Below are 27434 nucleotides of genomic sequence, written 5' to 3' on the forward strand. Positions count from 1 at the left end.
GTACACTTGGTTTCCAAAAATACATGTCCATTTCAGTAGTCCTCCTACTGAAATAACCACACAATACACTTTTGTCACACCAAAGTCTGTGTCAGTCTGGTGTGAAAGCATGCATCAGTAGTGATGCCCCATCTGGTAGAACTGATGTTCTGTCTGATTAGCTGCAGGTATCAGTAACAGGTACACAGGGGCAACCTTTGGTAAATGAAATTCAGAAGCAGTGATGCCCTCAAGAAGCTGCCCTATCTAAACTCCCTTTATGTTTTGTGTTTTAAAGCCATTTATTTGGCATGTGCACTGTCACTATCCCTTGTTTCTAACAGTCCAAAGATGGCGAGTAAAGGAGGGCTAATTCTTCTAGTAAATTGTTCAATATTTCTGAATTAGGAATGGTGCATAGCAGTGATGGGCGTATTGGTCTTAGTTCTGCTTTTTGGCAGCCAGTTCAATGATTTCAGTTCAGTCAGTGCACCAGATGGCCATCCCTCAATCTAGGATCATGTTTTTTCACATTCCACAGGATTTTATATCTAAACTGATTTGCCTCTTCCTTTCTCTTTGGTTAGGCAGCCTCATCCTCCCTGAGCTTTTCATTTGCTTCCAAGTGTAGAACCATCAGTGCCTCATACCCTCCTGTCATTGTCATATTTCAGCAGATAGTTTGACTGTCACTTCCCCGAGGAAGGTAGGAGGGATTCAGGCCTTCAGAACAATTCCACAGTTGGTTGTCTTTTACAGCGTTCGTCGTTAAGTGTTGTACAAGGTTTCTGCAGCTGGTGTTTGCATGTTGCATATCGGTCATTCAAGTTGCTGCCTGGTTTTGTTCTAATCTAGTCAAATAAAACTCAGCATAGTGAATGTGGTTATAACCAGTTCTTTTGTTGAGCTGGGTTTACAGTTGGCCCAAGAGCATCCCTAACTAAGTGTTGTTCAAAATAGTTCAGCCATCTATAAGAGAGGCAAGAACAGCTCACTTCAAAGGGACTGCAGTCATTGTAGATTAGACGTATGTATGATCTGGTCCAGGAAAAACAAATGACTTGTTGATCATCAGACAAGATGCAGGGTATTGATGCCATCTGTCCTTTGCCCAGTCCAACACTGAAGTAAATCATTTTCGTATAGAAATGCAACCCTGTTTTTCAGTCTGATACAATTTAAAGCTAGCAGAGAAGAGCAAAGGCAGCTTCTTTTTTTCCTTTTTTCCTTTTTTTTTTTCCTTCTTAAGCATCTGCTGCTGACAACTGGTATAAGCCTTCAGATAAGACAAAGGTAGCATTCCAGGAGGTTTTGCACTGTAAACAAGTGAATACGTGCAATGAAATTTCTCTGATGACTCTCTATATGTTTTGCTTTTATTTAAAGTGAAGTTATGCTCTGAAAAAGAGTACATAAAATGGTTGCCTTTTCGTATACACTAACTTCTTGTAAGTGCTCAGATTAGTATCTGCATGTTACGGAAAAATGAGATTCCAGCTTGCATTTTCAGAAATAGCCCTTACTGGAAAGAAACTCACATTCAATAATCTGAATGTATTTGATCAGTATACACAAAGCCTTTCTCCATGGCGTTAACATTTGTTTATCAGATGGTAATGTTTAGCAGAAGGAGTATTTTGGAGCTTCAGTGCAGATAATTCCAAAGTGTTCAAGATATTCCTTAATCTGGTTATATGATTACAACTGAGGATACAGCATGGATTTTGAGGAACCCATTTGGCCATTCTGAGACAAATCAAGAGACATTTTGGGCTTTGGGGGTGTGGTGTTATTTTTACAAAGGTGTACAGTTTTCTTGGGAAATGAACATTTAGTTTAGTTAATCTAGGGGCTATGGAAAATGCAGTAGTTACTCTCCTTTAAAAATGTTTTGTTTGTAGTAGTAGCCAGTTTGGAATTTGGCTAGAATGATGACGTTAAAGACTGCTCAGATGCCTAGCTTTTAAACAGATGTTCATTCGTTTACCTTAAAAGTTCATATAGAATTTAGTAGTTTGTTGCCTGTTAGTGATGGCAATCTTGAAAGAATGTTAGTAAATCAGATTAGATCACACTGTGTTCTAGAGACAATAACAAAATTTTAGCTCTCAGTAGAAAACAGATATTGACATATCTGTTAATTTAAATAGGCATTGGCACCAATGTATGAAAACCTATAGCACAAACCAATACTGTGAACTAATACTGTCGCTGAAATTGTAAGAGAACTGTAGTGTAATTTGGTTATTTTATTAATTTTTCTTAATTTCTTTTTAGTGTGTTTGTCCTTTTGAAAAATGAGCATTTAGTATAGCTGTATGGCTATAGAATATATTTCAACTGATGGTGTTTATCCCTCCTTTTCCAGTTAAGACATTTAGGAAATGACGAAGTACACATTGTCTGGTCAGAGCATACCCGAGATTATAGAAGAGGAATAATTCCAACAGAATTTGGTGATGTCCTTATAGTTATCTATCCCATGAAAAACCATATGTTCAGTATCCAGATCATGAAAAAGCCTGAGGTAAGGGTTTTTTTCTTTTGCGTTTCCTTCATATGTTTAATATGAACTGATTTTTGCTTAGAGTCTGAGGTTTTGGATAATAGATTGATTCAACAAGGTGATGTGTCTTTGACGTTGACAATTACAGTGGTGATAGGAGGAAGAGGAAAAGCTCAGTGAATACAGTGCATAGTAAAATCAGTAACTTGAAATTGTAAGGGCCTGATCCTGTCAAGCATATCCACTAACATCATAATCTGGAAACAAAGCTAGAATATTCTACGTGATCATTTAAGTATTCAGATAAAGTTCACCGAGTTTATCAAATTTGATATGTGACTGTGGTAGTTGAATAATAGCCTGCTCCAGCTTTCTCTTTCCATGTCATATTCCTCTTTCTTCCTCTCAGAGGTAGTTTTCACTTTCTCCTTGACTCCACACAAGCATTTGGAGTTTAATTCAGCAAAGCAAGACTATTCAGCTCTACAGCATATGAACTCCTTCTGATGACTGTTCCTCAAATGTCTGTGCTGACCCTGTTCTTAAAACAGTGGTTTAGGGCATTGAACAATGACTGAGTAGAAGTAGTCATGAGTGTTTTTACTGCATAATTGCTGTGTGTGATGTCACTTGCCATGAATTTCTATACCTTAAATATTAAAATTCTTTCTAGAAGCACTAATAGAAATAAATGAGGTATGACAGAAATAGGATTCCCTCTATATGATGACTGCCTTTATGTGATGATAAGCATGAAATGATACAGAGTACATGGTCTTGTTATTACTGGGTTACTTATGTTTTTAATTAATAAGTATATTCTTTCTTTCACTTCTTTAAGTACGAAGAGTTGTATTATTTGGAGTGTGTAGGTTAAGAAGGAAGAACAAAGGATTGTTGTTAATCCAACAAGAGCCCTTGTATGTGGAAAAAAGAAGTGCCTTCCATCAGATTTTAGTATTCTCAAAACTGCATTAAATGACTGATGGCAAAAATAATCCAGGGATCTAAAACTCTTTTACAGCATTGATATCATCTTAGCTGGAAGGATATTTAGTGTACACTCTGCCCCCTTTGCCGACCTGATACACAAACTTTGCTCTTCTTCACATGCTTTATGCTAGCAGCTTCAGAACTTTATTCATGTGTACAGGAGATGAAGATACTTAACAGAGTTTTAATTACTTTTTTTAATGGCAAAATGGTGATTAATTAGAGAAAAACGTAGTGCCAAAATGTAATATCCATCTGTTCTGTAAACCTTGTGAGTGCTACCTATACTAAACATCAAGGTTTTCTACTGATCTCACAAGTAAGGCTTTACACTTAGGGTCCAAAGAGGCCAAACTTTGACCACAGAGTTCTGTAAAGGACTTACAATCCATTTGTACAGGTACCATAGAAAGGGAGAACAACAGATAGAAGAAGAAAAGAAAATGGAAGGTGAGGGTGGGTCCACCAGTAATTGTATGACAGTTGCATATTGAGTTGGTCCTTACGGACATGTTATATCTAGAGCCATGATAAATATTATTTTAAAATTTGAGTAATTATTCCTTTTGCTTACTACCGCCTACAATATTGCCATTTAGCCTTTCAACCTCATAGACATCACATGCGTGACTGTTCCTAGGATTTTGCCAGCAAATGTTGGAAATAAGCTTTGATGAGACATAGTATTCAAATGGTTGCTTATTCTCTTAAAATGCTGTGTTATCTGTTACTAAGGCTATCAAGCAGTTATGTGGCTGTATATTTCCACAAGAGAAAAGGTCTGTCATGGAGCACAATAACTGGTCTGATTATCTAGCAATGAGGAGGGAACAAAAAAAAAAAAAAGAAGATATTTGAGTGCCCTATTGTTAATGTTGATTGCTAATTGTTATAGCTAAGATCTTGCTTTGTGTTGAATTTCTTAATTTTTTATTCAGGTTCCATTTTTTGGTCCACTCTTTGATGGTGCTATTGTGAATGGAAAAATTCTTCCTATTATGGTTCGTGCAACAGCTATAAATGCAAGCCGTGCATTGAAATCATTAATCCCATTGTACCAAAACTTGTATCCTTTCACTCAAATGGTTTCTAAGGCATATACATTCCCTTGCAGTTCTACAGATAGGCTCTTCATTTTATCTATCATCTTATATTTTGTTGGATTAATATAGAGAAAATATTTTCTTTTTTTTTTTTTTATGGTGATGGTGTTTTTAGGAAACTTAAACCCACAGAAGAATATTCAGATGAAGACCTTAATTTTGTAATTAAGTGAAGAATAGATTCAGTACTGAAAAATTGCCTGATTTGAATGTTTTCTAACATGTACTTAGCGCTTTTTGTTAACAAAATTATTTAAATGACCATTTTGTGAGTAGACTTCCTAAAATAGCAATATCATAGTGTTAATAATCTTTGTTTCCTTAAAGATATTAAGTATTCATCCAGTATTAATGTGACCTATTTTGCTTTGTAGTTCCAAGGAGGATATGAATGCTGCTTTCCTTTAAAATAAGAAATTTGTTATGTTTTTGTCAGATTTTGTTATTCAGCTCAGAATACAAAGTTGTTGTCAAAATTATGTTAGTGTCTTTGTAAAGATGTTAGAAAAGGTTATCTTTTTTTTCTTTTTTTTTTTTTTTTTTAATTGTTGTTGTAACTGAAATTGTAGGTTTTTGAAAGGGCTGTTCTTGGAAGAATAGATTTACCAACCAGAAATTAAAAAACGTGAGGTAAGTCAGTCACTTACACCTCTCCCTTTCTTAAGACTGAGTTCTGTTATATACCTGTTAGTTAAATCTACAAGAACATACTGGTTTTTAATTTCGTAAATTGAAAGATATGTTTAAATTTTGGCCTGAAAGAAATTCTGTGTTTAATTTCCACCCAAGCTGTAGATACTTGTATTTGTCATGTGATAGATTGTTGCTAACATACTGTTTTTTCTGAGGCTGACTGTTAATACTTAGAGAGTTTTGGACTAGATATGATGTAGTGGAGTTACAGACGAATGATGGATGGTGTTTGATGTGATCACATTAAATGACATTTGTGCCATTTCTGTAGATGACAGATGTTGATTCATTGTATTTTTGTGTTTGGAAAGGTCCGATCTTTTTGTCATTACTCAAGTGGCTTAATCAAAGAATTTAAAATGTATTATCATCATTATACCATGAAAAAATTGATGGTTTATAGCATTATATTGATGTATAGTGATGAGCAATTGGAAAACAATTTACTCTGGAATAGCAAACTTTCAATACCAAAAAACCCCACAATTTTCTTTATAGGATGTGGAAGTTGTAATGAATTCCTTGGACATGTCTTGCCAGCTCAATGTCTAGGAATTGGCCAGTTCCTAAGAGCTGTGTATTGCATGTTCAATTTTAATTCAGTTTTAATTTCAGTTTCAAATTTAATTCAATTTTAATTCTCCAGATTGTACTTTTTATATGCATCAAAGCACTGCATGTCATTTATGACATAATGTGACCTCCAATAAAATGTTGATATTTGTCTCCTAATACGGTTAGCATGATAACTGGAAAGCATTACGTGTATTTAATGTTAGATAGTATTGGTTGATGGGTTTCATATCGTCACTTGATAAGCTTATGAAGCACCAGTTGATTGGGCACTGATGTTAAAGGATTGCTTTGTTAAGTAGTTGGTGGAATTCTTTTTCCACTGGCTTGCAGTATCTTACATTCAGTGCTTTGTATAATAGTTTAAAAACTAAAATGGGGGTGTGGGCCGTTCTTTAAAAGCTATTTGCTTGGCCTGAAATTAGGAAAAACACTACAGACTTCCCTGGCTTGAATTAGGCTATGGTGGAGTCACTTGTCAGTGGAGAACAGCAAAAAAAATGTTTAAACTTCCAAGTTTGGCCTAGCTTTCAGTGGTTTAAAAAACTCTTGATTAAAAACGTCATGGACATGCTCTTGGTGTTCAACCCATGGCCAGATTTGAGGTCAAGAAGGAATTTCTCTCATACAAGAATGGCAAAGACTGGTGGGCGTTTCCTGTAACGTGGACGTGATCTGTTAACTGGGAATAGTTGAAAATTGAATCTAATTATGTTCCTGCAATAGCAGGGAATTGAAGACATCAAGGATTGTCTTTAGTGTCTCCTGCTTTTTTCCTCTGGCATATTTTAGCTACGGCTGTAGCAGTTCACTGCTGGCTTTTAAGTTTGTTGTGGACTGAAGGGCGTGGAGGCAGGAGTATTTTATGGTCTGTGGTTAAATAGCTTTTCTCGAGACCCCACCAGACTTAATGTCTTTTGCAGAAGACAGGACTCATTGATCAGCGTGGCCTTTCCTTGTGTTGGAGTGTTGCTGGAGCAAAGAAACTGAGGGCTCAGAGTGGTGAAAACAGTATGTTCAAAGAGGGAGGAAAAAAGGAACAAAAGAGCTATTTTAGAAGGTACACCAAAAACAGAGACCCAGCTGGAAAAGTGAAGCTGATAATCAAGGCTTCCCACATGTCCAGGACCATAATGGTGTCAGTGAAAGAGAATTCTGAAGTGATCTGTTTGAAATGTTATGAGTATCTAATACACTGGAGCAGTGTTACTTAGGAACTTTGATGATGGTAAGTAGAAATTCAGTTGAATGTGGATCTTGAGGGAACAAGAATACTCGAGATTTCTGTCAAATAGAACACATTTCAAGCCCTACACTTCTGTATTAGCTCTCTTTTTACTGTAGTAGACCAGCAGAAATAGTTAATTTCAAAGCCAGCGTCAGTGTATGGATGTCTCTGTGCCTGCAGGTGTGTGGTTCCTTTTACTGTGCTGTGTAATACTTGGTGGGCACCTTTTGACTCACATCAGCTGTAGAGTTGATGATATATATGTAGGTCTGTGCTTATCTATTTTTGAGGCATATTTACAATGTCACATTGTAGATCTTTGTGGTGATGAATCACAGTAAAACCCTTCATTAAACTAGGACTGTGTTGATTTGCTTGCATATGGGATGCGAAGAAAGTGGCACTGAGTTTGGCCCTTCTGCTTCCAAGGAGGGCTTATCCATCCTCTGAGTTAGTGCATTTTCTAAGTGCAGACCTGACTGAAAAAACCCAGCTGTCATTTGTAATCAGCAGGGATATTCAGTCCTCTTCATGTAACCTGATTGCAACTTTTTCCTTATTGCACTAGTCTGTTAATGACGACGTGGCAATGGGTAGTACGTGTGAATAGTATAATAATGGTTGCATGGATACGGGAAATTCTGCTCATCTCCCGTTTATAGTCTGCCCCAGCTTTGAGCATGTATTGTACAGGCTGAAGTAGCTTTCTGAGATTGACATATTCTGTCAATCACCTTCTTCTTTCTAACATTATTTTGACACTTCTGATCGTAAACTTAGATAGCAAAACACTTTGAAGATTTGATTTTGTTAATGATTTGTAAAGGTTTAATCTGCTCTGTGTTTTTATTCTTTGCTCAGAATACTGTAATGATATGTTTCTGTGTTGTAGCATTTTAAGATTAAAAATTTACTAAATTTATCAGCAATCATCAGTCGCCCGTGGCAGGTATCCTGCTTTAACATAATGCTTGACGTATTCATTGCTGCAGCTGCATGGAGAGAATATTGCCATTTTGGGTGGAGTTCCTGCATTGATTTGTGGGATTTGCATTAGTTTCCCCTTCGAAGATTCTGGAGTCCCTCACTATCTTTTGCTGGCCTGGCTTTCTTGTAAGAGTACCCCCTCACCAACAGGCGGCATACATGCACACAGTAGTAGGTGGCACCCACAAAAGACTTCTACTGTCTTGCTAATGAAGCAGCAGTGCCCTCTTCTCTGTCTCATAGCTGATGTTTCCTTTTCTCATTGCATTTGTCGTTGTCTTAAGAAATACACACTTACCTCCTTGAATACACTCCAGCTGCGTGTACGCTAGGAAAACTTCTAAGACTTGTAACTGCAAGTGTAATAATGGGACTGAATGTTGAGAACAGTCGTTTTCACTATGATGTAGAATAAGAAGGCAAGTATATAGGGGTTTATTAAATACTCTTTTATTTACTGAATTGCATTGAAATTCCTGATAGGAATAGTTTTATTCATCGCTTGCATCTCAGAGCAAGCATTTTGTCACATTCTGAATTCAGAATCTACAATGTGTAGGAAATGGGTCAGTACTAAATATTTTGAACAGTAAAAAGAGTGGTTTAATATAAAATTTTGCTTGAAATTCCTGAACAACAGTTATTAGCCAAATGCCGAGAGGTACACCAAGATAATGTTCTTTACTTGGCATAGTAGGCACCTCCAGTGATCCAGCTTGTTAAAATTATTTCAACAAAACAGGAAAAATACTAAAAAACTTGTGGGAGTGAAATTCCAGTTGTGAAAAATCTAGTGTTACTTTTTGCACGTTGTACACAAATTTTGGAGTGTTAACTATTATTCCAAACTACCTGCACTTTGGATAGTGCAATTCAGACACCATGCTTTCTGTCTTGCGCAGTGTTTTGAGTATTGCATATAAAGGGAGCCTACAGGGAAGGTGAGGAGGGAACTCTTTATCAGGCAGTGTAGTGATAGGATGAGGGGTAATGGTTTCAAACTGAAAGAGGGGAGATTTGGATTACATATTAGGAAGCAGCTCTTCACTGTGAGGGTGATGACGCACTAGAACAGGTTGCCCAGAGAAGCTGTGGCTGCCCCTCCCTGGCAGTGTTCAAGGCCAGGTTGGATGGGGCTTTGAGCAACCTGGTCTAGTGGAAGGTGTCCCTGCCCATGGCAGGGGGAGTGGAACTAGATGATCTTTCCTGTCCCTTTCAACCCAAACCATTCTATGATTCTATGATTCCCCTCCCAAAGGATGCTACCTAATATGTAGATAGACACAAAGTAAGATATCCTATTTAGCATCCTGTAAATCTGAAATCTGTTGAAATTTTAGAACACTTGAAATATAGATGACTGTTTTATCCCTAATGATTGTAGCATAATTTTCAGTTCTTTACAATTATCTACAAAGTCTTTGACCTAATGCCAAGAATTGTCATTTCTGGTTTTTTTTTTTTCCTTTTTTTTTTTTGGTCATGTAAAACAGTTGCATTTAAATAGCAAAAATATAATGCTGTTTTAATTATTCCACCTACAGAATATTACAGAATAAATCTTAATCTAAATGATTGGATAAATTAATCTTTTTTATCAAAATGGGTAAATTTACATCTCCCATCTTCTTTTGACATTGTATTCCTAAGCAGTTGCTTCTTGATATATTGTAGCTAATGTTTTTTAGACAGTTGCCTTCCAGAGAAAGAGAAGATATTAATGCTGTACGGTATCTGACTAGACAGTAACTTCTTTATGAATAAAATAATGTGTTTGAGTGGTTTGTTAGAAGTTTCCTCTGTATTAAAAACTCATAGCTCAGAAGAAGCTTTCTTGCTCGATGTGATATTCAGCTGCTCCAAGAAAGGGTTTTATTGGAACCGGTAGTGTTGCTGTTTGTGCCTGCTTGACCATAATCTGCCTCAAGATAGCATTGCAGACATTGGAAAGCTTATCTGTAAAAGAAAGTGTTCATTATTAATGACATATGGTGAGCAAATAGTATTCTTCAGATTCTCTGGCCACATTTGTCTCATTTAATTAAGCACATTTTTTGATTTACATTTTCAAACTGGAATTTGTGAAGATTTTGGAGATTTCTCATTAATACAGAAACTTAGAAGTTAAAGCTGGAAAGCACTGATTTTTGGCAGTGCCAGATTCCCTTCCTCTAAGTCCAGTAGGTTTTCTGTCTTATAGATGCATGAGCATCTGTAAGAAAAAAATGATCCAGCGATACTGCATCAATGATAACTGTGTATCAAATGGAAAAGGCATAAGGGGTGCTTTCTCTCCTTAAGTAGGTATCATGAATTCATTTTTCACAGTGCCACTAATTAATTTTTGTATAGTGAAAGGAATAATGTGTGCAGTTATAATTGCTCTTCTAATATGTTCTGGTTTAGAATTTTTTTTTTTAACTGCTGTATGCCGAGATTCTTGGCAAACTTTACTATATTTTTGGCAATACAATTTTGATACAGGACATTTAATAAGGTTTTAACATCCCTGTTACTGATTTTTCTGTCTTCACAAGTGAGAAGAAACAGACATTAAAAATAATGCTTGCTACATTTTTAGATACTACTCTATATGCTTTATGACAAATAATTGAAAATGTCAGGATTTCAGTGAGTATTTATCCTGTGCTCGAATCATACTACTGTAGCATTATCTGATACGAGCTCAAGTAGGAGCAATGGATGAGTTCATCATATGACCCCTGCTGTTTTTTTCCAGAAGAAAATAGTTATTTCTAAAATCCTTTTTACTTTTTAGCAACAGAAATTGTTTTCCAGGTTGAAGCAAGATTTACAAGGTAGAGAATATATTGTTCAGTCTTTCCTATACTTTGACTTGCTCAGTTTTGCTGTTCTTCTAAATCCTAGTTCTGCTGACAACTCACTTAATCTGTTAACAATTCAAAATGTGATTAAGTGCCTGTGTACAATGGTATAACATGAAAAACTGAAGATTTCCAAGGCATTTATAAGTATCGGATTGTTTTAATGGACTGTTGAAGTGTTTCAGTTCCAAGGAATCAGCGTAACAGTTTCTCTGTGCATTATAAGATCTAAATATATGAGGAAAGTTTTTTATCTCTGTGTCGTGTGTTTTGTCTACTTGAAGGTATGCAACGACAGTAATGGCTATTTTTATTGTCTTTATAGAATTTTTCCCCTGAACTAATACACCCAATTGAAGTATTTTTCTTTGATGTCTCAAGTATTTTTGAACAATAAGAGACTGTTGTAAGGAAAATTCCAGGGGAAATACCAGGAAGATTTGGTTTCTTGTAAACCATGGGTGGCTAAAGTACTCAGAGTGGCAAACCACTAATGCAAAAAAAGCAAAATGAGCAGTACTTAAATAAGTGCTGCATTTAAGAATGTTCATATTCAAGATTAGTGTTTTAATAAGTTATACATAAAATTGGTACAGTTTGAAATATCTCACATAAAGGAATTCTGTGCATGATGGCAATGCAGTGTAAGGTAACTTCTGTATGGATAACATCACACTGAAGTTTGCAAAATTAAAAAAAGGCCAAATGAAAAAACAGCTAAGATTCCAAAGCATAAATTGTGCTATTTATGTTTGTTAAGTATGGTTTGAAATCCTGTCTTAGGGACTTCTTACCTAACTGTATATCTAATGCTGCTCAGTAAATGAGGAGAGTATTGATTGGCATATGCTGCTTAAATCGATCACCTTGACAGCCAGAATTACAGTAATCTGTCAGTATTAATGACTGTCTTTCAAGCCTAGATACCTCTCCTTCGCTTGTCTCGTCTTGCCTCACTTCTGTTTGAAGTGCATTTTCTTGCAGCCTCTGGTTTTGTCAGGGTAGGTACTTTTGTAGTGGTTTTTTGTCCCCTGAGTCCCATTTATTGGCTTGATCATGCAATTAGAGCTAAAATGCAACACCAGGGAGCAAAAGTAGGCAGTGTTCTGAGTAACAATTGGACCTCAGAGGTAGTGCAAGCCTGTTCTCAACCGTCATTTATTAGTTACTTGTTGAAAGAATAGGATTGTTTTGCAATGAATAATTCCAAAGCATTGCTTTAAATGCCTTTGATTTTTAGCCACTAGAGACAACTGATTGAACCAACATTTGTGATAGGTTTTTAAACTCTTGCCTTAGTATTTGTCGTATAGACACTTCAAATAACTGCTGGAGAAATACTTGCAGATGTGTGTAGCAAGTTGCTGGTTTTACTGCATTTGTAGACATAAACATAATTTCAACTGGGTTTTATGCATTTTTAGTAGAGGAGTCAAAGTGTGAAGCTTGAAAGCTGTATTGTAATGTAGTATGTCTTTACATATATAGTCTGTGAGGTTTTTAGCAAAACACACATACATACTTTTCTTGAGCAGCAATTCTGGATTTGTACATGTTCAAGTAAACACATTTTCTTCAGTAATTGCCCTGCTTCTAATCCCACAGAACCTGCCTTCTCTACCCCACGTAGCTCTTCTGTCTCTACTTCTTACGGGCTGTCTGCAGGTAGGAACTAGAATGCTGGGAGTACCTGTTAAAGGCATATAGTGTAAGCATATGAGTTTAAGGGTAATGATGTTGCTATCATCACAAGATGTTTATAACTTGTTTTTTAATTAGTAGTACAGCTTTCTTTATTAGTTACTCTTCCCTAATGAAATGCATGAAAGTGGTAAAACAGCAAAATAACAAATGAGACAAAACTGATTGACTCTAGTAATACAATTAGCTACTAATAATTGCACTTATAGAGCTGAGTGCTCTGTTGATGTTGTAGACGGTTATGGGGGAGACTCAAATATTTTTGAATTGTTAGGAAAAATATATTCTAGGTTCTTTTACTTCTGTGTTTTTTCATAAATTGAGTTTACCCATCTGAAGGGGGGATATTGGTTCTACTGATTTCTGTGTAAAATGTGGGTAGGTTTATGCTGGTGGCATTGTGGTTTAGAATAAAAGGATGTCAGTGGACTACGCTGAAAAGCAGTGAAGTGCTTTATCAGCCTCCTAGAACTTCTGAATTTGGATCTGTCAGTACAGATCACTTGAGGTAAGGGAGTTCTTTGTTACTGTTTCTTTTTAAGGTAGGAGATTTTTCTGTGTTATAAGCAGGAAGTTAGTAGAGCAATCACTCACTCTTTCATTATAAAATGTGTTTTAAATGTGTATAGATCCCTCTTTTAAACAAGAATTTGCAGGGAGAAGTCTAGGAGTCCTTAAACTGTAATGAAGAAGATAAACTAGTTCAATCTTACACAGAGTTGATTGTCTTGTACGTAATACAAAATGACAGGTTTTTTGTTAATACCTACTTAACCTTATTAATTAATTAAACATTTTGGGTAACAAAAGCCCTTTGTTAAAATGTTAAGACTCTTGCCCTCTTAAGGTGTTAAAATTCATACAGATTTCTTTGATAGCTCTCAGAAGTCTGTGAATAAAAGCAGGGAAGACTAAACAATTTTTCCTGACGTCTCTAAGATTTAATGAAATAAATGTTTTTAAACTACTTAAGCCCTATTTTTATGTTGCAAAAGATGGCATTGTTTATTGATTTAATCCTTTTCTAGTCATAAATTCACCCCTAATAACAGATAAGTGACTTGCAAACAACTTGAAACATTTGTATGTTGAAACACTAAAAGCTGTGTGTGTATATATAAAGAATAAGTATATACCATTATGTATGGTTGATTCTGATGTTTAAATTGGTGGGAAATGTGGGACATTATTTGTGACAAGCAAAACTGACAAACAGTAATGTCCGTGAGATAGTGATGTTTTTGGGTGAGTTGAAAAAGATATTGACAAACTGTTTCTGTGCTATTCTGCATATGGTAATCAAGACAGTTGGGGCATGCTTTCCAGTGCCAACAGAGGGATTAGAAGATGATAGGTACCAAAAAAAAGAGGAGATTAATAGAAACTAACACATTGTCTTTGTTCTCCTATGGGTCTGTATTTCAGTTGCTGAAAAAAGGGGTATAGATAATACCTGTCAATATATGGAAATATCTAGTTGGAGATGCAATGTACTTTGTGTAACAATATTCACTAATTAAACAGGTCCAAATTATAACAAAAAAAGGTGTATGTATATAGTTTGTTCTGTATGTGCCACATACTTAATAAAAAAAAGGAATAAACTAACATAAAGCAAGGATTAAAAGTTAGCATTACAGTAATTGGAATTGCCATATGGTAGTACGAAGGACATGAGTCCTAATCATAGCCTGGCCAATCAAATTAATCTCAAAATACTTTCTAGACATTGAGAAAATAGTTTAATTGCTGATTAACTTCACCTGAATAGATCTGTGGGTCACAAATATATCTGTCTCCTTCTGAATGCTTCTCCTCCCAAACATAGAAGAATGCAGGCTATTAGAAAATCTTTTAATTTCTGCTTGCCAAACCATAGTTACCGTCCATCTGTTCTTGCCAATTGTGGAAAAAGGTCAGTTTTCAGCAAAGCCATGCATTTCACAGAAGGTATGTGAAGTGAAATTTCACAGGGGACATGATGGATCCTGATGCTTAGTGATAAACCTTTGGGGCCAGCAGGGTTGGCATATGGTTCAGCATGATATGAAGGCTTGGGTTCCCTGGCTTCACTTCTTTGGCGTGGAACTGATAAAACCTGGCTCTTAAGTATTGTTTCACTGGACACCAATCATGGGCAGCAGGAACTGCCCATTTAACTCTCTGTGGGAAGGAAGCCCAGGCTCTCTTCACAATAGTACCATTGTAGTGCTGCAAACTGCTCTCAACAGCTTGACAGCACTAGGGAGGAGGGCGAAGGGGCTGCTTTACTAATTGCCCTTCAAAATAAAGAAAGAGGGAAGTAACTGAAAATTAATATTAGTTTTCTTCATTTAAATGCAAGAAGCCTGTCTTTGAGTTTTAAAAATTGTTTTTAAAATCAACTTTACTGCCCTCTGAAGAGACTTAAGTAGATTATCTCATAACAGTACTGCAGCATCCTGGGGAAGAGAGAAAACATTCTCTTCAACTGTAAATAAAAAGAGAAAGGTAGTTGTAAAGTTTATTAAAGTACACATTGGAATTAATGACAAAATTTCTCCTGTGAGATGTTTTCTTTGTTACTATGTAGTATGGAATTGCAAATTAATACCTGTCTATATGTGTAGCCTTTTTAGTGGACAATATTTAATATTAATAACATTTTTACTTGTATAATTTTACAGTTTGTAGTGATGTCTTCATGAAAGGCGTTTTCTTTACTGTTTCTCTTATCAATGAATGAGTCTATATATGCAGAGAAGGTATGCAAGATAGAAATTTAAACATTCAAATGAATTAAAACAGTTGGGCTTAAGCATTCACACTAATACCAGAGAGCAATGACCCAGTGTTGCTTCTGTATTTTTACACTTACCTACTTTAATTACTTGAGTTAAAACTGATGTAATGCTGAGCATCGGTGGGGATAAATCCCACTCACAAAATCTGCATTTATTATGTGGGGCTGCAGTTCCCCCTGGCCTGTACTATTCCACATCATTTGAAGTGACGACTGCAACAGCTTAACATCTTTCATGGGCACGTTCGGTGCAACATCCTTAATAAACTTCAGTCCCTTGGCCCATTGGCCCTGTGCCTCCCCTGCTGCCTCCTGCAAACCGAGCTGCTGCCAGGTGAGCGGCTGCCTGCGAGCTGCTCTGTCTGCCGCAGGAGCATCGCTCCAAAGAGGGCCTGAAGCAGTGGCAGCTGTAATGGGCTTCACAACAATTAGCACAGCATACCTTAGAGATCCCCTCTTGGGAAGACAGATCCTCTCTGGAAGCTGGAGTAGGAACTCTGCCTGCATAAGGGCTTCAGCACTGTTTCCTTCACTGTTTTGTTTTCACCTCTGTAGCCTGTTACTGAAACATGGACAAGTGGGACATTTGTAAATCCTGTCATTCATCTTCTAACCACACAGCCAGTAAAGTTAATGAGTAATCTGTTATAGTGTTGAGGTATTCGTCCTTCTGATACTGCTAACCGTTTGATCTTACTATCTTTTTCATTTTATGCTAAAATGCAGTTCAGGCTTTGTAAAACCAACAATACACAATAAATGGTACGAAAACAGAGACTTTCTCCTATATGTTTGTGTTCATATGCTCCTGCCATATTTCAAACAGATAATTCATTGAATGCCCATTCTTCCTCTTACTGCAGAGTAGATTATATTTAAGTCAAGATTAATGGATAGATTCTGATGTTAAAACGCAGTCTCCAAGCCTGTCATTCCCTAGAGGCATATAGTGCATTAGTTCAAGCCAATACGCTGCTTATCATAGATACTATGACAGTGTCTTAAATGACAGTTTACTGTACTTTGTTGCTGCTTACTCTGGTAATAAAATCACTATATTGTGTTCTTGATAATTACAATATTAAATAGAAACTTAATTGGATTACTGCACATTTAGATACAGATAGTTCTTAAGTAATTGTCCACTGTAAAATTTCTGATACTCATTTTTTCTCTCATGAGGTGTGTTCTGTCAGTGTCTAAGCTTAATACTTAGTTCAGTCACCTTAGCTAAAAAAGTGCTGAAAAGAGATCTGCAGTGGGATTTTTTGTGATGAAGTAGTATCGTTTGTCATACAGTTTTTCACTTGAACTTTGTTGTTTTTAAAATCCTGCCATGCAATGTTTTCATTAGCCAAAGTCCATAAATAAAATAACTTCTGGGTTCTACATGGTTGAAGAATTCAATAAGTATTGTTAATTCAGACGTTTTTTTCCCCTTAACTTTGAAATTGCTAGAAGTCTGAGCATCAGTGTTGTCATTTTTGCTGCCTAAGCAGATGATCAGAATTAGATTTCATTCAATTCACTAAGTAGATATTTTTATATACTTATCTTAACAAACCAACTTTTTTATATAGCTGTGTTTGGTATAGTTTCATTCCGGAGAATATTTATACTAAAATTAAAATTTATGTTAAGTCCATTACAATTGCACTTTAATTCCACAATCTTTATAAGTGCCTTTTGTAAAGGAGCTTGGTGCAGAGTGGTTACATTTTTCATTTCATAATTGAGTGTTTTAAGTGGTTAAGCATAGTCCAAATTTTATCCAATTCCAGCTTGTGTTAATGGTACTACACTCACACTGCCTTAGCACCTGTTATGGATTTTGAGTCATCTGGCAGCCCGTGGGACTTAGATAAAGAAGTACCAGGTGTCCTGCCTGTCTCTTAATTGAGACGCAATGTAAACAATATAGACTTGGCAATATGGTTATAGGAATGGATTAAAGCCCAGCTTTGTCTGCACTGATGAATCACAGCTTTTTCTTCCTAGATGATATTTTAAACCACTGAAGAATTTAGTTAGCTGTAAGATCTGGTGGAACAACACAAAAATAAACAATATATCAAGGATTTTCCTAGAAGGACAGTGTTGTAGGATGTTAAATGTATTGGGTTTTCCAATGAAAATGTAAGCATCAACTACAATTTTTTGCAGTAATTTAACAATTTTGAAGGTGCTCACACTGTAAAAATGGAGATTCTTATATAAATTCAGATGAAGTCAATGCCTTCCAATATATAATGTGTTAGTAAACTAGGCAGAAAGCAATAGCATTGACTTGGAAACTTTATCTAGCCTATGCTTACCTTGCAGGACTTTTAACCATTTAACCATAGGGTAGATATACTGGAAAGTAATCTTCTTTAGATATAAGATTAGTACTCTTAAAGAAAAAAGTCTCTAAATGGCAAAAATATGTGGTGTTATAATTTGCCCAATAACTTTTAATTTATCACAGATTTATTGAATTTTTTAGTACTGTGAAAAATTAAAAGTCATTTTTGTTATATTCCTTCGAAGGATGATGCAACTATATGCTTTGGAAACAAATTTTAAGATCTGGAATTATGGGATTAATTTGTATGGATTTATCTATTATATATTCCCTTATTTTCTTCATGAAGAAATAGACCTCAGAAACCCCTTCTGCAGTTACAACTTGTGTTGAAAAAGATTTTTATTAAAGATGTTAGGTACTGCATTTTATGTTCGCTTAAATTCTACAGTCTTGCTCTGTAATTTTTTTCATATTTATTTTCATTATTTTAATGAGCTATCTACATTAATTAGTAGATTGTCGTCTATACATTACTTCTTAAAATCAGTGATTTTGGATAATTAACACTGAGTCCTTTTTGCAGTTTTAAAATGTTTTCGTGAAATGCAACTTAAGTTTACTTTTAAAATATAACTTTGATTTCTGTAAGTTTTAGGTTCCGTTTTTATGAGTAAGAAAATATATTGTTACATTTTATTGCAAAACTGCTGTCACTAGTATTGAAAATATAGTTTCAGCAGAGGAAAAAAAACACCTTAGGAGACTATAAATTTTTTAATTCTTTCACCTATTTAGTAGTGCCAAGCATAGTAATTTTATTTTCTTCTCTTTCACCTAAATAACTTGCATCAGATATGAGGAGAATAAACCAAATTCTCCTTCATGAATCATCAGTCTTGTGGCTAAGTTCCAATTGTGTATGCAGCTGCTGTTTTTATTTACAGCATAGCTGTGTAAACAGATGCACAGAGCAAAATATTTATATGCTATTTTCAATATTGGCAGTATTTAAGAAACAGAAAAGAACCCAGGCTGACTTTGAGAAGTCAAGTTGACTTGAGTAAACAGCAGTTGCAGCTGGAAAAAAACCCAAAAACCTCTTTATTTGAATACTGTGCAAACTAGATGTGGAAATCACTGAAATGCAATAAATAGGGAACACCATGATGCCATTTCTACAGAGTCACTTTTCAGAATATAAGAGAACTTTAACTATTCCTCTCAGTGTGGCCAGTTGATACTGATCACCCACCTACATACAAACCGCAGCTAGTTGCAGGGCTTCCAACACTGGATCAATAGCAGCCCGACTTACATCCTTAATTCTAAGAACCAACAAAGAGTACAAATTGCTGTGACTCAGTATGAGTTCAGCTGGTTTGACCACCACTGCACAATCTCTTCTTTCAGAGTGAGATTTCCCAGAAAAAACTTCCATTTCTCTGATGTGTGAGTTTTGGCCTGTCTTCCTTTAGAAGTCCAGTTCTGCTATGGCTAACTTTTCCTTTCAGCTTCTGTAACACCTTGGTCCTAACCTGTACTTGTTATCTTTTTACGGAAGGCAATCCTCCTTTCATGTTTTGATATCAGGAATTGTAGTTTACTAAATAAAATCCATTTGCTACATTTTTTAAATTTTCATAATTTTAAGAGTACCTCAAACTGTAGCAATTAGTTCTGTGGGGTTTGCACACCTTTTCAGGCCAGGGAGCAAGAAACTTAAAATCTGCTACTAATATATGCCATTCACTGTGCCTCACTGTTTCTTTGTTTCTTTTGATCTTTAATATCCTTGAAACATTTTTGTATGTTGACAACACTGCAGGTGTTGGGGTTTTTTTTCTAGAAGAGGTGTGCTTCTAAAATCATGGAGGTGGCAAATGTAGTAAACAAGAGGATGCCATCTTATGTGGCTTTTCTTAAAATATTGTTTCTCTTTTATATAAATAGTGTATATATGCAATTAAAAAAACTCTCCCAGGTGTCCATTGATCCTACAAGCAAGTATCTCTGGGTGGAGGATTTTTCATTTTCCGGTTAAGGATGGAGCAGTGCTTTGGTTTCTGCTTGTCTAAATTATTTTCCAAATGCCTGGCTGACAAAGTCATACTCTTCGCAATCATATCAATATATATTGACTTCTTAGATGATTTTGCTAACAGCTGGAACTGCCAGGGATGCAGCTGTACGTGTATTTCTGACAGTAGTTTGTAATTTAACCTGAAAAACTCCATCTTGCTATTTAGAAATGCATTTTCTGGCTCTTTTCTCTAAGCAATCATCAAAACCTTCTCTTTCTCCTAGCACTGGAATCAAAGAGTCTCAGATACTACATACCATCAGTATTGTGATCACATAGTCCAATATACAGTTACATTGTGATACACTACACAGGTGTGCATGTATATATAAGTACATAAGCGTCAAGAGGGAAGATTCATGAATAAAACTTTCATGGAAGTGTCTCGTTTTGATTTTTGTTCAGTTTTTCTGAATGAGAGACACAGTGATGGAAAAAAATTAAGTGAAGGGCCCCATTTTCACTTGCTTTCACAAAGGGAGCCCTTTTGTTACAATTCTGGTTTCTTTTGCTTTTCCTAAAAAAGAAAAAGAAAGTTGTATTATCAGTCTACTGGACTTGACCAGCCCATCGGTAGGGCTGTAGAAGTGCCTACAGCATTGTTGAGCTTACAACTTGGAACTTCATAGTTCTAGAGTATTTCCTGAACTATAGTGGTTTTGATGCATTTTAAATCATCCAGACATCATCTCGAAGTAATCTATTACAATTGTAGTTGAGGCATAACATTTGATTGTGCTCTGAAGTGATAAATACTTTCTTTTGACTTTTGGAAAAATCCAGAGTTTCTGCCGTTGGTGACTTCAGGTACTTCACAAATGAATTACTTTTAAATTTTGTTGAACAAGTGAAATATTTATCTGACATCACAAATATTTGCATCACTGTTTTAGTGTATTAACGAACTGTGCATCTCTTCAGCCCTTTTTTAAGTTTGTGTCATTGAGTGTGTTCCCCAGCATTAATCCTTCCCTTCAGAAGCTGCTGAAGAAATCTGTCTTAACAAAACACTTTCTGTATTTTTTTTTCCAAAAGTCTTGAGAGCATTTCGGCATATAAGTACTGTGTTGATCTAACCAGAGTTCCTCCTGACTGGCCTTATAGGTGCCTGAGTCTAAAATACAGGTCATAAGGATCTCCACACAGCAAATGCCTAGATGCCTCTGAAGTTCATTGGTACCTAAAGCTTTCACTGCCTGGACATCTGGCCACTTCAGCACACACTAGAGCTGTCCAAGTCCTTGCTATATCCTTAATAGCCAAATGCCCAGTTCCTGCCTCTCTTTATCCAGTGAGTAGGTAGATATTTTTTTGCTCACCTGACCTGCAAGGCAGCAGCGCTAAGTTTTTGAAGGTATGCTCGTTGGATTAGAGCCCACACAAACACAACAGGAGGTAACTCCCTAGTTATATCAATCAGCCAGGAAATGAGAGAGCTGTTTCCAATTTTGAGACCACATCTCCTGCCTCTTACATAACTGTGCTAACCATTGGGACTCAGGATGTTTTGTAATCGGGCACACTCCATTCACTGCTGAAATTGCGCTTCGTTTCATAAAATAGGATCTCTTCTGAATCACAGGGAAGATCCATGCTCATCTGTATAGCCTAATGGTTATAGTACTTTCCTGGGAGAGGAGAGTCCCTGGATTCCAGTCCCTGCTCAGGAAGTGTTTGCTATCAAATGGTCCTTGGAGCAGACACTAGGGTTTCTTCTCCAGCCCTTTGGTGAATCTAGCACTCAGATGCTCTGGTATTAGATTACAGAATTGTGAAGTGCCATATCCTTAAAGTCTTGGAAATTTTGCTCCATGTTGAAACTGCTTTGTCTTAATTTTTTTTTCCAAACTGGTATTCCCTGGATGATTGTAACATAGTAATCATGCATCCACTCTTCTTTAACAGCAAAATACTAGATAGATTTATTGGAATGCATTTTACTCAATTCTAAAACTGAGAGGTATGAATAAGAAGAATGGAAAGAAAATGCGTGGTCAGAATGACACAACAAATCTATGGAAATAACTATGAGAGATGAGTTCAACAGAAGAACTTGAAAGACGGAGACAATAAAAGAGGCTGAACAATGGGAAGTACAGGATTTTGTGAAGATTGCATGATTAGAAATTACAGGAAAGGAAAAATAAAAACAAAACAGCTAGAGATGTGGGAAAATGGATTTCCTCACCAAACTGAAGGATGACAAAGCCATGGATAAAAAAAAATGGCAATGTGAGGGAATTGTTTTGGATATGAAGGAGAAAGATTAAGATGATGGGTGAAGATGCAAGGAGGAGAGCTGTTTTGCTTGTATTATTGTGGCATATATCTATCCTTAGCATAGACCCCAGTCTGGTTATACTGAGAAGGAGTACGGCACAAGAGAGACGTTATTTGTCCTACAGAAGTACAAAAGCAGAGTATAAAACTAAAGACAACAAATGAAGGCAGATACAAAATTCAGGGAAATGTGAAACTATAATAGACAGTGACCTACGCAGCAATGGACTTAAGTCTGCCAAGGTGTTCTCCTTGTTTCTTTTTCAAAAATCATCACAGCAAAGGGGAGAGTTTGAGGGGGGATTGTTTTGTGGACACTTGCAAAGACCTTCTGCTAGGCATAAGAAGCCACATGGAAAAAAAGTACAAAAATGCCTGCCCAAAAATATCACGGTGAGAGAGAGTGACGATCTACATTAACTGACTAGAGGCAAGAGTAGTTTTGATAAAATTGATCAAATAGGTATGGACTATAAAGTTAAGTAGCGTGCATTTGTGCTAGGGAGTGGCAGACTGGTGGCACTATCTGAAGAGAATGCCCCATCTAAGCAGTATGTTCAGAAAGTGGGCTCTGCAATGCTCCCAGTAGATACGAGGAGGAATAAAAATTAATTTGTTGAGGCTAGAGAAAAGGATATGGTAGTAACTGAGATGTGATGTAAGAGCCTACATAACCTGTTCATATAGGTGGCTAGAAAAAGTTTTAGCTTAGATTATGTAAAAAGAGTCTGCAAGATGTAGATGTATTCTGCCACAGGAATCTGAACAGAGCTTGAGTTAAAAAAGAAAGTAATACAATCAACAGTGATGGAGAGCTATTAGATGAAGATATGAGATGATGTTTTTCAGACAGATGAAGCATAAGTAGGTGATCTGACAGCCAGGATTTCGGTGCTTGTTCCCAAGTGCCAATCAACGGGTTTAAAAAAATTGCATGTTTACAGTAATAGTGGAAAGTGCAGTATCTTCAGTATTGATAGAAATAATTGCCGATTTAGAGAATAAGTAAAATGGATTGTAATGCAGATGAAATTTTAGCTGGAATGACTACAACCTGAGTGACCTATAAAGGTACGACTGATGAACTTTCTTGTACTGATTGTGTTTTTCAAAAAAACCTGATAAAGTATAATGAGGTCATTAGATTTTTTTTTTTTGGTCACATTTTTTGCAGATTATATATCTGCAAGTTTTTAGCTGACAGATTTATTTGGGCGAGTGCCTGTGTAATTAAGGTATATCTTAGCTTTGTATCCATTCTCTTTTGTTCCAGTTAGCACCTTCTTCAGAAGCAGAAAGCTTACAACAGTGTTGTTTAAGTGTTTAGTCACTCTCTGTGCCAGAGTCTTTCTCCATTGGTTTGTCTGTGCATCCCTCCCATTCCATCTTCATTGCTGATGCCAGTGGCAACATCCACTCGCAGTAAGAATACAGCTTGCATTGCCCTATTATTACTAGCCATTGAGTTTGTATGTGCCACTCAATTTGTAGGTGCTAATAACTCTTCCCTAGAGAGCAGCGTTTTAAAGAAATGAATGTCTGGCCTATTAGAAGTAATGTAGAAATTAACTACCATGGGTTTATGGTTACTCTTGCAGGTAGTTGCATTCAAATACAGCATAGAACTATATTATCTCAGCCACAAATGCATACATATTTGGAGTTGTAAAATACTAGAATGTTATCAAAGTGTAAGTGAATAGAAAATAAAAGTATCCTAATCTCAGCTACTCAGTCTGTAATACAGAAAAGGAGTTCTTCTGAGGAGAGCTTGTCATTTCTTAGTGCAGAATACAGCCAGCTTTGGACTTGGCGTTCACACCAGATTTTTGTTTTGTTTTTAAGCAGCATTCTGGTTTTAACAAGCTGCAGATGGTTTTGTGGATTCTTAGGACGAGCGGCAACCTGGCTAGCTGAATTACTTTTCTCTGGGTGTACCAAGTGTGTATTTGAATTGGACTTCTAGAACTGATACAAGCATGTCCTCTCCACTGTGTAATGAAAACATCATTATCCTCCTCAGTCAGCATCTGTGTCAAGACTTCTTTATTTGGTGACGAGATAGGTACCTAGATTGGAGAATGGCAATGTCCTTGTCGCGTTCAAAGCAGTAACTTTCCTTCATTTTTGCCTTATTTGTGTATAAGCTTTGGATATAATAGGATAAACTAAAAGGTTTCCTTTAGAGACCTCTGAAAGTAGAGCATTTTAAAAGCAGGTAGGTGTCTCCACCCTACTTTTTCATGAAACATTTTACCCATTCAAGCAGACTTTTAAAAACAGCTTGTTTTGATAGCAGCCTGTTCTCCTGTGGGCCTTCAGCCTTTGCTTCCTGGCAGCACCTTTGGTGCGAAAAGAGAGTGATCAATTGGGAGACTATCAGTGCCAGCATGCATAGAGTGATAAGTTAACACACCACTGGGAATTTCTAGGGCCCACCAAGATACTTCACTTCTAATGTGCTAACAAGCTCATTTTTCTACCTCTTGCCTCTTCAGTTATTTTTTTTTTTCTCAGAAGAGCTTAGAAGTTGAGTGCATCAGGCATAATGAAAAGCTCTGTAGGAGGGAGAAGCAATAACCCCATTTTTCCCTTTTCAGCCAAATAGAAAATTAGTTTCTGGTAATACACAAAGGCCAGTATTTTTTGTGCAAGGGGCACTGCTGTGAATCAAAGGACTCTATTAACTGCAGAAAATTCAGCAGCTGTGAATCTCCCCCAAAGAAAAAAGTGCTTTTCAACAAGTTGTGAGATACGTACTATTATTTAGACTTCAACCATCAGTTTCATCCTCTACCACTTATACATAGCCTCTTAAAAACTGTACTATATTACTTTCCTCTGTTAAGGCTCAATACTGTGTTTATCCCCCAACCTAAGAACCATTACAATGGGAGATTTTTATATTTTCTCTTGTCCCAGTGCATCTATTATAGCTTCTCTAGACTGGGACTTCTGCTGAGATTCAGCTGTCTTGGGATCCAGAAAGAATTCGGAACATGGATTTTGGAGGGAAAGTTGTTTCCCAGTTTCACTATGTGACCAACTTGTGGTCTAAGGAAATATAATGAAGATCATTTTATTTGCTAGAAGTTGTTTTCAGTTAATACATTCTCTATACACTTTTTCATATTTGGATACTGCAAAATCTACTGTAAATATTGTACAGAAAACAACTGCAAAAAAGTTTCATAGGGGAAGTTCTATAATTGTTGAAGGGTAGTTTTATAAGTAAGATGAAGGGTATTGTTTCCAGCTTTAATTTGGGGCTGAGAAGTTTATTGCTTATCATAACTGAAAATAGTAATAATAAGTGCTAACATTTAAAATTAATAACAATAAAAACCCTTATCACTTGTAATGCAGGGGGTTTTTTAATTGCTAAAAAACATGTGCAAGATGAATATTATTCCCATTTTACGGGTGGTGAAATTGAGTCAGAAAGGTAGTTCCCTCACTGTCCCTGTTCACCCCAAAAAGAGCAGCAAACCTGAAATCAGAACCCAGAACCTGCAAGAAACTGATTCTGAGTGCATTCCTCCACTGCATGCTGATGCGGTTGGGTTGGGTTTTTTTTTTAGGAAAACAGAAATGTGTAAGGAGAAAATGATCACATGTCTACAAATAAAATATGAAAAAAAGCGTACACAAGTGAAAATGCCAGGGAAAATTTCTGATTGTTTTACGGTTCTATGAGATATCTGGAGAAGGTCTCCCTCATTCAGTGTATGGAGTCCAGCTGGAGGACTTTGAAAGTTGTGAGAGAAAAGGTTAACTGATTTCTCAGTTCAGGAACTATACGACATGAAGTCAGCATGGTAGTTTTTCTTGATAATTGTATGTTGCTGCCTGCTGCTCTACATTTTGACAGCCATTTCCATAGTTGCTTTCATGAACAGCAGAAATAGTCTCTCTTTTTCTCGCTCTCTCTGTGCTAACAGCACAATCAGGCCTGCTGGAACAAGAAGCCTGGAGAGGGTTCTTCAAAAGCAACACCACTTCAAGATACTGGTCTCTTGTCAATAATATCAGAGAGGGAGAACACAGGGGAAAGGAAGAAGTACAGTATTTTGCTGTCAGTGCCCTGCTGACACCCTGTTAGCCAGTATTTAAGGGTCCTGCAGATTCTTTACAAATATTCTTGCTTGTTTTAACAGCATAATTGACAAGGTGTTTTTCCCAATACTCAAATTTGCTATGCATTTATCTTAACCGTGTGTGTGTTTAGGGATTATGGAAACAGTTTGTTACGGAAAAGTGCAAAATCATTTATTTTAATGCTAAGGTTATTTTTCATGCTATACCGCCTAAAAATGGTAACATTTTTATGTTTAATTGTGACCGGACTACAGGCAAATCGGTTACTTAAAAGATAGTATGTAAATTACTGTTGTTTGAAAAAAAAATGCAGAAAGTTTTGCCTCAGATGTGAAAAAAGATAGTTGAACCATAAAGTTTACATTAATTGTTTATCTTACAGTTAATATTTCTTCAGTGCATCAGCTAGTATAGTTATGTAAAGAATTAAGTGTGACAGTCATTGAAATACATGATACATATTTAACAAAAACGAGAATTCTGAATTACTAGGCACTGATGTTTAGCAGCTACAGTGCATGATACAAATTCATCCTTAATTCTTGGCTAAACCAGTTATGAGGAGCGAGCACGATACCTGCAAACAATTGTTCAACATCATCTAGAGCCTACAACTTTTGAGGATTTTGCTGCTCAGGTTTTCTGTCCAGCACCTTACCACCATTTGCCCTCAGAGACAGGTAAGAAGTACATTAAAGAACTGTTTTTATACAATCTTATTTGAAATGCAGTATCTTTACTTATAAAGACCAAAAATTCAAATCTTCGCACGTCATTAAGAGTTACCATTAATTGGAGAGACTGTATGTACACATTTGAGAACCGGGGCAAAGTTGCCTTTAAATCTTTGTTCTGTTGCCTGGCATCATGAGCCAATGCCTGGCATTAAGATTTGGCAAACTGCTTTAATATAGCAACCAGACCTTGTATTTTTACAGTGAATTTTATCACGTTCCCCTGTATAAAGTCTCCATGGAAGTGTTGGTACTCCTTCATGTAGGCTAGTTCAGGTAGATATATTCTTTAATCTAAGTACATCTTCCTCCTAAGAAAGTTTCAAGGCTCACTACATTTTTAGAATGTGAAGTTTTAAATTGGAAGTCTGAGAGCCTTGCAACCATCAATTTCATTTCCAGATTATTAGCTGCCAAGTTGGTTTTAAGGTCATTTTTGCTTTCCAGTAAAATACCTGTTTTATAAGAGGATACTGCATTTTCGGTTACTAATGAGAAAATCAGTAAAAGAAAATGAGTAACTCAAGGCCTTCCTGTTCTGACATTTCTTGAACTCCTTATGAT

At 36.3% G+C, this 27434-nt stretch overlaps 1 protein-coding gene across 7 annotated transcripts in view; it reads left to right on the plus strand.

Annotated features, from left to right (window-relative positions):
- Positions 1 to 27434, plus strand: part of RALGAPA1 (Ral GTPase activating protein catalytic subunit alpha 1) — a 133266-nt gene that overhangs the window by 97592 nt on the left and 8240 nt on the right. For 5 of the 7 annotated variants that reach the window (XM_086463240.1, XM_086463238.1, XM_086463239.1 and 2 more), the window contains 3 exons: positions 2348 to 2506; positions 4417 to 4544; positions 26692 to 26816. In XM_086463240.1, coding sequence (XP_086319366.1) covers positions 2348 to 2506; positions 4417 to 4544; positions 26692 to 26816 — 412 coding nt within the window. Of the gene's footprint in view, positions 1 to 2347; positions 2507 to 4416; positions 4545 to 26691; positions 26817 to 27288; positions 27292 to 27434 lie in introns of all 7 variants that reach the window. The other 2 variants (XM_086463241.1, XM_086463243.1) reach the window with 1 other exon arrangement.

This window comes from Leptosomus discolor, chromosome 3 (assembly GCF_034619465.1).
Source record: "Leptosomus discolor isolate bLepDis1 chromosome 3, bLepDis1.hap2, whole genome shotgun sequence".
NCBI classification, from domain to species: Eukaryota; Metazoa; Chordata; class Aves; order Leptosomiformes; family Leptosomidae; genus Leptosomus; species Leptosomus discolor.